The following is a 13,760-nucleotide window of genomic DNA, read 5'->3' on the forward strand; positions in this document are numbered from 1 at the left end:
ATTGAAATGTGCCGCACTGCCGAAGTCACTGACATGAGAATGAGAGCAATGGAAATCGAAACCCCACGCACCGAAGTTGATACTGCTCACGCTGTTGCCAGGCAGACATTCAGACAAAACTAATAGAGGCAGAGTAATTCACCATGAATGGTGAACACAGACAGCCCCATAGCATGCAAATACTGTGGAAATGTGCACGCACAAGGCAAAGAGCACTGCTCTGCCAACGGAAAACCTGCATTGCTTGTGGAACTAATAATCACTTTGCAAAAGTGTCTCAAATGTAAAAAATGGCTGAGTGAGGGCAAGATTCACTGTGTTGAGGATGTCACTCAGTGTTCAGAGCAGAACAGTGAAAGTTACATTTTCATGCATGAATCCATTAGGGCTGTACACTCAAGAGGGAAGAAATGGTTTGTGACACTACGATTACACAACAAGCTGCAACAATGACAACTGGATTTTGGTGCTACGTGCAATGTAATGAGCCGCAAAACAAATTCAATCTGACACCTGACACACATCTTTTGCCCAGCAATAGACTAAAGCTGTACTCAGGAGAGCATATGTGTTATCCGGGGACACAAACACAAGCTGGAGTTTGAGATCGTGAAAACCAGTCAACATCCTCTCCTCTCAGGCTCTACATCCAAACGCCTGGGACTGATGCAGTTCACTGTGCCAAATGGCCTGAACATCGTGGAGCATGTCTAAAGAATGGATGGACTCCTGTCCAAAGAACAACTACTCAGCAGATATGACGACGTATTCAGCGGGCCATTGAATCAGTACCTGGGGAGGTACACTTTAAAAATTGGATGAGAGCTTCCCTCCAGTCCAGTGTGCTCCTCGCAATGTGCCCATTGCAATGAAACTGGATGTGAAGGCCCAGCTGGACAAGTATGAGGCCGATGGCCACATGACATCTGTGATTGAACCAACTGACTGGATCGGCAATATGGTCATAGTGGAAAAAAACTGAGAAGCTGAGGGTCTGCATCGACCCAAAGCATCTGAACCAAGCACCAAGCTCCCACTACATCATGCTGACACTGAAGGATGTCCTCTACAAGCTACCCAAGGCCAGGATTTTCAACTTGGTGGACGCCCGAGATGCATTCCTTCAATGCAATCTGGACGAAGAAAGCAGCTTCATGACTACCTTCTGGACCTCCTGGGGTCGGAAACGCTGGCTCAAGCTCCCGTTTGGTGTCTCAGTGGTGCCTGAGGTATACCAACCTAAGCAGCACAAGTTAATGGCAGGGCTCAAGGGCATTGAACCCATCGCTGATGAGGTGCTGATCGTTGGCTGTGGTGACACAGAAAAAGAAGCAGAACGTGACCACGATGTGAAGCTCCTGGCACTGAGGGAGAGCTGCCGATCAGTTAAGCTGTGCCTTGGCCTGAAGAAGCTGCAGTTCAAGGTGAAAGACGTCCACTTCCATGGCCACATTCTCTCGGTCAAAGGCCTGAAGCCAGACCCAGACAAAGTCAGAGCAATCCTCGTCATGTCAAATCCATCTGATGCAAAAGGAGTGCAGCGTCTCATCAGCTTTGCAAACTATCTTGCAAAGTTCATGCCACACCTATCAGCAGTCTGTGAGCCTCTGCGCTGGTGGCTGGACAAAGACACACCATGGCACTGGCTAACTAAACATGAGGCCACAGTGCAGGAGATGAAATCTTTGGCTTCATCCATGCCAGTGTTGCGGGACTCCAGCCAAAGTGGACTTGGATGCTGCCTTATGCAGGAATCAAATCAAACTTTATTTGTCACATGCGCCGAATACAACAACTGTAGACCTTACCGTGAAATGCTTACATACAAGCCCTTAACCAACAGTGCAGTTCAAGAAGAGTTAAGGACATATTTACCAAATAAACTAAAGTAAAAAATCGTTTAAAATAACACAAAAAATAACAATAACAAGGCTATATAAAAGGAAGGCCAGCCCGTTGTGTTCGCTTTGAGATCTCTCACCCCCACCTAACATGCACAAATTGAGAAAGAGTGCCTCAGCATAGTCTTCTTCTGCCAGTGCTTCCATCACTACTTATATGGCCAAGAGCTGGTCACCAATGAAACGGACCACAAACCACTCATTGCCATATTCAGTAAACCTCTCCTCAACGCACCCAAGAGGCTTCAAAGCATGCTCATGACTCTGCAATACTACAGCCTGAAGGTTGTCTACAAGAAAGACCAGAGATATACATCAGCGACACAATGAGCAGGGCAACAGCACAATGTACAGGCAGAGGCACTGCCTATCAGCAGCATGCCATCTGTTCGCTACAGTAGGAACCACAAGATGTTGAACAGATCAATCAGGCAGACTACTTAAACGTCACAGTCACTGAAGTCCACGGTTCCCACATGTTGGCCATACCTGAAAGAGGAGACACCTTTCACAGTGAGAGAATACTGGATCTTTCGAGATGAGATCAGCGTGCAGAATGGCATCTTTTTCAGAGGTCAGAATGTCATTATCCCCAAATCACTAAGTCCAGAGATGCTTACTCACATACACTCCAGTCACGTTGGAGGTGATGCACGCTACTGCCAGGGACGTGAAACATTATACTGGCCAAACATGCAAGCAGAAATTAAAGACTTTGTCAGCAGCTGTACCACATGCAACGAGTACACTCATAAACAGGAAAAGGAAACCTTGATGTCGCACGAACTGCCCGCAAGGGCTTGGAAAATTATCAGCATGGACTTATTCAGCCACAGACAAAAGCACTATCTTCTCATTGTTGAGCACTACACTGACTTTTGAGAAATTGAACGGCTCCCTGACTTGTCTGCAGAGACAGTCATAAAGTGCTTCAAGGCGCAGTTTGCAAGGTAAGGCCAGCCTGACAAGGTCATCATGGACAATGGCCCACTGCACAGTTCAAGCGTTTCGCCTCAGAATGGGAGTTTGACTATGTGACCTCCACACCGAAAGGCAAATGGCAAGGCAGAGTCAGCTGTCAAGATTGCAAAAAAACCTGTGATGAAGGGCCTTGCGTGACAGCAACGACCCCTGGAAAGCCATCTTACAGTGGGGGAACACGCCCACCGAAACATGGACAGCAGTCCAGCGCAACTTCTGCTGTCCAGACCTCTGAAGACTACCATCCCCATAGCTAACAAGCTACTTGAGCCATGCGTCATGGTTGGTGTCACAGACAAACTGTGCCACAGAAAGCAGCTTATTAAGTGCTTCTACGACTGGACTGCTCGAGACATACCAGAGCTGGAGGTGGATGAAACTGCTGCCAGGAGACCACACAGGACTTTGGAGTCTGGGTACATGCCTACAGAGTGTTGCACCACGTTCTTACCTGGTGGCTCCCTCTATCGTCGCAATTGGGTGGATCTGCACGTAGCAGAGTAGACAACAAACCAGAACACGCCATTCACTCACCTAGATGAGCTGGATCTCAGTCCAGGCCTAAAGGCAAGGGGAGCAGAATTGAGACATGAGCCAACTGAAGGTGAGGCTTCTAGCCCACCAAGCTCTCCAGCTCGTGGCCCTAATCCTACCCCTGTCAGAGCCCATACTTACTCACGGGTGGGTGAACTGTGTAAGCCACCGGACAGGCTTACTCTGTAAGCAAGGGACTGTGGTAACTTGTCCTCTGTTTATATATAAAAAAATACAAAAAAAACTAAGAGGAAGATGACAATTGAAGTAAATAGAAAATGTAATGCTTTTTCAATTGTTATGACTTAACTGTTAAGAACTTAATGTTGTGCTGTTATGTTTGCACTTTCTATTGAAAAGGATGATGTTACGGAGTCTAGTTGATAGGTAATCGATAGCTGGGCTGTTCCCCAGACCCCGTATGTAGGGACATGTACAATGCTTGAACTTGACATTTGTGTCTGTCTTTATTATTTTACCCAACATATCATACTGAAACATGGACCATTATCATGCACCTGTCCCAAAACAGGGGCAGGGGAAAAAAGACATGTCATCCATGCACTTAAATAGCAAATGGAGGTTCATTGTTTAATGCCAGCCAGGTAGGCTATACTCCTGTTGTAAAGAGAAGCAATTTGCTTAATATTAGGAAAGTTGAGAAATTAATATTGTAAGCCTTTAGAAAGCTGATGGTATCCTCCTCTTTTTAATAGAGACCACCCCTCTGTTTTCTCACGCAATTGCATAGACTATACAAACGTTGCGCAACATGAGCTCATGGGCTCCCATGAAGTGTTCGATTAGATTTTCGATGACATTTGCATTGATGTCAGAGTGATTAGAGGGACAATAGAGTGCTGAGTACCAGGCAGTTAGCGTGTTTGGTAAGCTACTAATGACCATCAGCAGCATCAGAGCTTGGATAAGACTAATTACCGTGACTAAATGGTCAAGTGGAATTTGACTGCCTTCATGACTCATGACTGCTGGTGTGGCGGTAATATGGTCACCGTAACAGCCCTTGGCACACACTCATTTGCTTTAGTCTCTATTTGCTAGAAACGAAACTATGATAGTTGTTTGTAAAGTGAGGTAATATCAGCATAACTCACCCATTGGAAGATAATGTGGTCCATACAGTATAAAATCAGGACAGGTATCTAATCAGACACTCATTTGCTCTGTGTTGAAACTCAGAGACCACAAGATGGCTTTCTCTTGTCCAACTACGAGGTAAGTGATATCTCTCTAGCACCCTCTCTCTCTCATGACTGAAATGAGTCCTTGGTTCACCATCCAGGTCTTAAATATCTCTCTTAGGTATTGTTCATGAAAAAATGTATACAATTAAACTGTTGTCTTTTTTAAACCAGAATGGATCAGACCTCCTTGAAAATTAGGCTGCAGGGTTTGGAATGCCACTTCACCTGGAAGCTGGACTACAGCAGATCTAAACTTCAAAGCCTCAGAGAAACAATGATAGATATCAGCAACAGAGAGGGGGTTCAATATTCCTGGGAGGGTTATCTATACAACTTCCTGGCTTACCTACACTACGCTCTGGGCTTCACAGAGGACGCTCTTCATTGCCTGAAGAAGGCTGAAGAGGCCATTCGCCTAAACAGCCCAGACAACGTTGAGCTAAGTCTGGTGGTCCACTATGGGAACTTGGCCTGGGTGCACTATCACCAAGGGGAGCTATCAGAGAGCCAGACCTATGTGGAGAATGTGGGGAAACTATTGCGGGACAACCCCTCGCCCTGCCCAGGTGTAGTGTGGGGAGAAAGGGCCTGGACTTTGAATAAGTTTGATGTAAGCAAGAGGAAGGCAGCGCTATATTGCTTCCGGATGGCCTTAAAAGTGGATCCTGAGAACAAGGTGCTGCGCTGTGGCTACGCCATGGCATTTAATAAATCTGTTGATAGGAAAGACATTACCCCGAAGCTGCGATCTGAGATGTTGGAGCACCTACGGATTGCTAGAGAATTGGATCCAGAAGATTTGTACATCACAGTGATGTACCTGCAGAGGCTTGCAGAGAGTGGCCAGGTTGAGGAAGCATGTAAACTCGCAAAGGAAGTGATAGAGAAGCCTTTGGACAGCTTTGGTGGATTTGGAATCTTGCTAGATTTTTTCAAAGATTACATCTCTCATGATTCAAGCATTGACCTGGCAAGAAGGACCCTGGAGAGACACCCCAATTCACGCCAGCTGAAGAGGCATCTTGGGAAGTGTTACAAATGGAAGATTTTCTCCCTGGAAGAGAAAAGGAACCCAATGAGGCATATTCTGATTGAAAATGCAGTCAACCTTTATGAAGAGCTGGTCACACTCTACCCCAAATCCCTTGCAGTAAAACTGGAACTGACTGCCATGTACAAAGAATCTGGCAGAATTGATAGAGCAGATAAGATATTTGAGGACCTGCTTCTTGAAATAGAAGGAATGGAACCACAGGATTTACAAAAATTCTACAACTGGTATGCCCAATATTTGTTTTATGCCAAACAAGATGCTTCCAGGTCAATTGATATCCACAAGAAGGCAGTAGAGATTATGCTACCCACTGGCCAACGTGACAGCAGTGTTCGTGTTTTGTTGTCCGTTGTCCATAATGGAGGAGACAGAGCTGAGGAAATTGTTGACTTTCTGGATGGACTTGATGCAGAAGGTGCTGTCAGCCAGTTCTAGACCTTTTTTTCCAATAAAGGCTTGAATTAACCAGATCTGCCTGCCGAATAAGTCAAATTTGCATCACCTGTTTATGATTGATTAATGTGAAAAATATATTCACTATACCACTAGGACAAATCTAGGACAAGATTTTATTCAGTAACAATTCATTACTTTAGTATTAAAAATGTCTGTGCTTAATTTGGCTACTGGGATTTGCATGATCAACAATACTAAAACTAGAAAGTAAAAATTCAAGGCTGATTGAAAATCCTATAAATATGTAGGCCTAACATGACAAACATCTGTCTCAAATCCACATTTTCAATTGTGTCTGTAAAGGTTTACTGCAGACTAATGTAGTGTAGACAAACTAATATGTTATTCTTCAATATTGCATTATAGAGTAGAGAGGCCCTGTTTAGCCTTACAGACTGTCTATCCTGATAGGATCTTATTGCTTTTTTTTGTGGACCTGGCACAATAGATTCTGTTCCTGGTAAATATATTTAATGTCTAATATTGTAAGGTGTAATAAAAAGTTATTGTGAAAATAAAGGTATTATGTTCTATTCTATTATGTTAAGAGATCATTTATTAAAGAAATACATTAAAAGCAAACAATAACAAGTCATTTTATAATTATATACTACTATCCCAGTAGGTTACTAGAATTTCTTAATGCATAGATGTGGATATCCAGTTGAAATTGTACAACTAAATACATTAACTCTCATCAAGCTATGGTCTGAGTTTGATTGGTTATAAAGTCATGGATACGGTACAAGGTCAGGGTCAGCGTACACAGTCAGAGACAGAGAACACCACAATATAGCACAGAATGTTTCAATGGGAAGCAATGGGGGAATGAAGGGTGACTAGTATCAATTGACGTTAAAATACATCCATCACCTTCTCTGAAGTTGTTCCAGAAATCACAGTATCATTGCTGCTGTGAAACATTGGCCAATTTATTGCCAGTACTGTGCAGTATTTCAAAAATCCTTAAAGTACGGGACATTATTGAAGTAGACATTACACTACACACCTATTGAGCTCCTTGATTTTGTACAGTAGGCTACCCCTTCAGTTTTATTCAGACAACACTACTTCCCTTGCAATGGTTTGACGAAAACCAGGATTTTATCTCTGCAAGTCGCCACCTACTGTTTTAATAAAGACAACGCATCACTTCGCCAACGTCTCATGCATCACCAGTTCAGCATCCATAAATTTGCCCATGTCTCTTTTTTAGTCATTGATTGATTGACATGCAGAAGGCTGAAATACAGGCTCAGAGTTTTTCCTGGTCTGGTCAAGTAGTCAGGTAAAACTCTTGGCCTTAAACATTCTCAATCCAAGAATATGTGAACCCTGGGGTCATTTATTTACATTCTGTCCTGTACTCTTAGATCATATATCTTCTTTCTCTATTTGGTTATCTCTCCCCTAACCTAATGTAGCAGGCCTAACAGAAACGCCTGAAACTAGATTCCCCCAATATGCTGGTCTTGACAAAAATAAAGTAAAACTGTCAGGGTTCTCTTCTGCACTGTTCAACCAATTCTGTAAATGTGGACGAGTTAAAATTGAGTGTCGCTTTGTTAATGTCCAAAAGCGGATTCGACCTCACAGGCTCTCTTTCCATTTCTCCTGAAAATGGGAACATCTGGTTAGGGGACTCGGCAGAAGCACAGATTATCCATTATATTTACCAGATATTCCAGAGAGAAATATTAATGCCGTCTTTTTCTAGGCACACTCACTCCGGCATGGTTTGTTGGACAAAGCCTATGTGGAAATGAATGGTGTTTTTGGATTAACTGAAAATAAGGTCTGTAGTAAACACAGGTTTAGGAGAACTTATACGTTTTGTTCTATGAGATAATCTATCAACTAACTTCCCTTTGTGAATTTTTAAGCATTTATATGATTTGAAAAAGCACAAAGGCTTCATAATTCATAAAGGTCATGTTAACTGACATTATCTCACAGAACAAAACGTATAAGAACTCCTAAACTTGTGTTAACCTCAGACTTTATTTTCGGCATTTAACCCAGAACCCTATTCTTTCCCCATTCAAATGGCTGAACAAAATATTATGGATTTACTGATAAGATAGATGTTTCTCCGCCTTAACAATGTGAGTTGTTGTCCATATAGTGAAACGGCAGGCTGTCTAGCTCCCGCCTGTTGTTTCTTTGGATTGCTGGATACATGTGAATATTGTAAAACCTTTTTGAATATTTGATGAGGGTTGTTGACGTCAACTACCTGTATTCAATGGAGAGAAATGCTACGCTACTAGTCTCATTTCATAAATATGCATAGACATCTTGAGACAACTCCGATACAAAGTGTTTTATCTAAACGTTGCTAGGATATCACGTTTCCTACTTATATCAGTACAATTGTAACAACTTAAGCATTATGAAACTTCTATTAAATCAAATAAACCTCATGTAGAAAATAAGCCATAGATTTTTTTATTGACCAAATTCGACACTCTATGCAATTGACCTCCCTACAAAAACATCACCAGCTCAAGGGAGACAGATTTTCTGCTGAGTTGGGCCTCTCTCTTCCTCTTCCTCTCTGGCTGAACGAACCAAGAGTGACTCATTTCGGGGTTTAAGGACTACAACAACTACATTGTAGCGACCCGCACAGACAGCTGTGTGTTATGTGTTATGCTGTTCGTTGGTTTTGTTGTACTACCAGTACCCAGTGTTTGCGGGGTCCGACATGCCAGTCAACCGGCTATCTGCCAACCATGGGAATACCTGGAATGTTCTTGTGCCGGGCATCCTGATGGTTGGTGGAGCGTCAAGGGGGGGTGAAGCATTGCAAGTTTAAGGCCATGTTTAGCCATTGTTCTCTCTCTTATGTCTGGCCTTAGCAAGAGATTGTCACGGTTGTTTTATATGGGTATCCTTGATTTATTTGGCGTGGGCTACAGCCAAACAGTAGCCTGTGTTGAGTTAGGTTAATAAACCAGGAAGTAAACTGTCAGAAGTAAAAACATAGCTAAAAGTTAGCCAGCTAGCTAGCTGACTACCATGGCTAGCTAATGTATGTGAGAACGGGAATTTAAAATGCATAGAGGGAATACGAAAGTGAAGGTGGAGGTAGGGGACGATTATGGCCAAGGAGGTGCGTGTGCATGGACGTCAGAGGATCTGGCCGAGGTAATCACTAGAAGGGTGACCGCTAGAATGATTGCCGCTGAAGCGGACATGAGTGCTTTGTCGATTGTGCTTCGCGCAAATTCTGGTGGGCGGACCGAAGGGGTGACGTCAATGCTGCGGGACGAGGAATCTTGAGCTCAGGATGTAAACAAACATGGCGGCGCCCAGTCCCCGATTGTGTCCGTATCTGTTAAGACCCCGAAGTACTCTGGCAAGGCGAATTGGGAAGCTATTCATGCTCAGTTTGAATTGTTAGGTCATTTTGGGGGGTGGTCGACTTAAGATAGGACACTACAGTTGGCTTTGTGCCTCACAGATGATGCTCTGTCCTGTTTGATATTGATTAGCCGCGAGGACAGACGTGATTATGGGGCTTTAGTGGGAGCACTGAGGAGGCGCTTTGGACAGTGTGTATAGCCTGGGCGGCTGCGTTGCGAACTGAGTAATAGACGGAGGCAGCCTGGAGAGCCACTACAGGTGCTAGCTAATGACATTGAGAGCCTCTCTCTGCAGACATATGCTCACATGCCCCCCTCCATGCAGAGCGAGCTAGCACGGGGCCAGTTCATACAGGCGCTCTCTCCTACGGAGCTGCACATACAGACCCAGCTGGCTCATCTTGAGTCATTGCAGATAGCCTTGGAGATGGCTTTGGAGAGGGAGCTCGTGAGGCCTGGAGCTTCAGCTGGGGCTTCGGTGGGGGTGCAGGGAGACATACCCACTGTGCGGGCTGGGGGGCAGAGCAGCCCAGAGCTGGAAAAGCCTGCATGGGTGGCTGAAATAAATGAACTCAGTCATGCTGTGTTGCTACAGGTGGTACGCATCACATGCCCTGGTCCAATGGTCTGCTGAAGGTGTGGCCAGCAAGGCCATCTGTGCTGAGATTGCCCCAGGTCCCCCAGAGCTCAGGGAAATGGCTTGTGGTCCGCATAAACAGGGCAGTGCGGACCCCTGGCTCTTTTTCCCAACCACCACCATTGCCAGGAGGAGCCACCGGCACAGATGGGGGAGCAAGGCTCCACTTCCCCCAGAAGCAGATGGGGCCTGTTGTTGTGGTGGGCCGGACCTGTGTCGGGGACTTTTGTCATGTCCCTGTCACTATGGAGGGGGTGCCCTGCTCTGCCCTGGTGGACACTGGGTCCACAGTAACCCTGGTGAGGCCGGATATTGTGCCAGGTTGGACTCAGTTTGAGCCCACAACTGTGCAGCTTCGTACATTGACAGGTGAGCTGTCACCCATGAAAGGGAATAATGACTCTGACAGTAGGGGGCAGGACTGTACGTCATCTTGTGTGGGTGGCGGCTGTGCAGAACCCTTGTATCCTGGGGTTGGACTTTCTTAGGAGCACAGGCTGCCAGTTAGACTTAAATTGGGGCACACTGAGCTTCCAGGGAGGGCTGGCAGTCACCGTGGCCCCCTAATGTCACATTCACACAACCCAACTAGCCCCTTCCTCCAACAGTTAAAGCAGCAGAGACTCATGGCTGCCCCCCCTCCCTACCCCACATCTGTGTGTGACTTTTCCCCAGCACCTCTATCACTTACGGCTACGTGGTACATTCCCCCAGCTACCTACATCCCTCCGTGAGTCCGGGCTGCGCCCCCCCAGCCCAGCTACCCCAGATGGGAGAGGAGAGGACACTGTCTGCAGTGAAGGAGATATGGGGGAGGAACTGTGTTGGTCTTGACCGCGAGCAGCAGGAACAGTTGTGGCAGTTGCTGTTTTAATTCAGACAGTTTTGGAGTGAGGAAGATGTGGCGTTTGATGGACAGGGTGCTGTATGGTATCCCCTGACAGGAGTGTCTGGTGTACCTTCGATGACATCCTGGGCGCTACGGCGTGTGCTGGAGAAGGTGGCTGCCGCAGGCCTGAAGCTCCACCTCGAGAAGTGTCACTTCATGAGGAGAGAGGTGTCCTTCTTGGGCCACCAAGTGGGGAATGAGGGTATCAGCATCATGAAGGACAAAGTGGGGGCTGTCCGAGACTGGCCCACCCCCACCAACCAGCATCAGCTGAAGCACTTCCTGGGCCTGGCCTCATACTATAAGAGGTTTGTAAGGGGCTTCTCAAGCATCGTTACTCCCCAGAACCGCCTGCTGCTGAAGGACAAGGCCTTCACTTGGACAGTGGAGTGCAAGGAGGCCTTCAACACACTCAAACATGCACTGATCGAGGCCCCTGTGCTTGCCCCCCTGACCTCACCTTGCCCTTTATCCTGGACACAGGCACAAGCAATGTGGCCATGGGTGGGTTGCTGGCCCAGGTGGCACCAGAGGGGGAGAGAGTGGTGGCGTACCTCAGCAAAACATTCAACAAACATGAGTGCCGCTACTGTGTCACCCGGTGGGAGCTCCTGGCTGTTGTGGCTTCCATCAAACACTTCAAGTACTACCTGGGTGGCCTGCCCTTTACTGTAAGGACTGACCCCCACCTCCACACACAGCTCTCTCTCACGGCCCTCTCTCCACTCACAATTGCGGCACCCGTCTGCAGTACAGGGCCGACGGGACATGGCGTCGGTGTTGGAGTGGTGTGCCCTTGGCCTGTGTACCACTGTGAAGTCATACAGCTGAAGCTCCTCCAACCAGCGTGCAACCTTTGAAATACATGAGCGCAACTGAGACCACCGTGGGAAGAGGTGGCAGATCTCTCATTCACGACCAAAGGGTTGTGGTCAAAGTTTGAGAGACTGCGCCTGGCTGATGGCGTGCTACAGCGGGCATGGAAGGAGCCAGCTACGGGAGAGGAGAGGTGGCGGTCCCAAAAGCACTGCGGGAGGGTGTGGTTTCAGAGCACTCATGGGGGGGAGGACTGGACACTTTGGGGTCACAAAAACCCTCTGCCGCCTCCGTCATGGCTTTTACTGGGGGCAGCACAAGAGGGATGTGGAGTACTTTTGCCGCTGTGACAACTGCACAGTGAGAAAGCGCCCTTCAGGCCTTTCTCATGCTCAGCTCCAACAGTTCCCAGTGGGGGCTCCCATGGAGAGGGTGGGAGTGGATGTAGTTGGGCCATTCCCCACCACAGTCAGTGGAAACCGCTGGGTGCTCAAGGCTATGGACTATTTCACAAAATGGTCCGAAGCCTATGCTCTGCCTGACCAGGAGGCAGAGACCATTGTCGACACCCTGACAGCGAGGATGTTCAGCAGGTTTGGAGCTGCGGAGTCCATCCACAGCGACCAAGGCAGAAACTTTGAGTCCTGTGTGTTCGCCACCATGTGTGAGAGGCTGGGTATGCACAAGACCCGCACTACTCCTCTCCAACCTCAAAGTGATGGCCTTGTGGAGCGCTTCAACAAAACACTTGGACAGCAGCTGGCCATCGTCTTTGCCGGAGTATGCCTGGAGACTCCAGGACCACCTGGAGACAGCCCAAACCTTCACCAGAGAGCAGCTGGTGAATGCAGGTGTGAGGCAGAAGAGGAACTATTACATGAACACCCGGGGAAGGCACTTTGTGGCTGGGGAGCTGGTCTGGGTCTACAGCCCGCTGAGAAATAAAGGCAGATGCCCCAAGTTGGACAGCCACTGGGTGGGGCCCTGCAGCGTCCTGGAGAGGGTAGGGGAGGTTGTGTACCGGGTGCAGCTTTCTCCCAGGGGGAGAAAGGTGGCACTGCACCGGGACAGATTAGCCTATACAGAGGGGCCTCTTCTCCCCAAACCCCACCCCCACAATTCCCCTCTCTGGCAATGACATTCCCCAGGCGTCGCAGACAAGGCTCCAGACAGCCCACTCCCCCAGTCTCCCTCCCTGTGTCACCGTGTGTTCTCCGGAGCCACAGACTGTATTCCCCGTTCCCTTATCCTTGTCCACCTGCCTTCATCCCCTGGGCGCCAGAGGGGCAGGGTTGGCATTGGGGTGGAGCATCGCAAGTTTAAGGCCATGTTTAGCCATTGTTCTCTATCTTATATCTGGCCTTAACAAGTAATGTTCACGGTTGTTTTATACGGGTATCCTTGATTTATTTGGCGTGGGCTATGGCCGTGACCATCTCTCAACCTGTGTTGAGTTGGGTTAATAAACCGGGAATTCGTAAACTCCATCCTCTGTCTGGACAATTGTTTCTTAATAATCTAGCCAGGTCATTACAATATTTATAACTAACCCAAGATATGTATTCTGTGTTGTTTATAGTGGGAGCAAACGAAGCATAGTGGGCAGAACAAGCAAGGAGGTAGGCAAAGCCAAGCACAAACTAGTTAGATCCTATGTGCGCATTTTAGCAAGTATTTGCATATTTCTGTTTGGGAACGCCTGTGCTGTGAAGTGCGCGTGTGCATAAAGTCAATATGACCTTGCACTCCTAAACACCGCAATTTTTTTAACTTTAGCAAAAGCATCAAGTCTATAAAACTTAGTACACTGTGTTCGTAGCACATTTTAGTTTTGGGAACTTAAAAATATATTGAGATCAGATGTTCTATCGATGAGAAAATTTGCTGAATGCAGGCCCAGTTTCACCAGAGATACTTTA

General features: G+C 46.9%; 1 protein-coding gene across 1 annotated transcript; it reads left to right on the forward strand.

Annotated features, from left to right (window-relative positions):
• Positions 1-307: 307 nt before the first annotated feature.
• On the forward strand, positions 308-6,667 carry LOC106577092 (antiviral innate immune response effector IFIT1-like). The gene is made up of 2 exons (XM_014154815.3): positions 308-4,652; positions 4,793-6,667. Exons 1-2 carry the CDS (start codon positions 4,627-4,629, stop codon positions 6,108-6,110), a joined length of 1,344 nt encoding a protein of 447 aa, XP_014010290.1. The 5' UTR covers positions 308-4,626; the 3' UTR covers positions 6,111-6,667.
• Positions 6,668-13,760: the final 7,093 nt, after the last annotated feature.

This window comes from Salmo salar, chromosome 18 (genome assembly GCF_965601325.2).
Source record: "Salmo salar chromosome 18, fSalSal1, whole genome shotgun sequence".
Taxonomy (NCBI): Eukaryota; Metazoa; Chordata; class Actinopteri; order Salmoniformes; family Salmonidae; genus Salmo; species Salmo salar.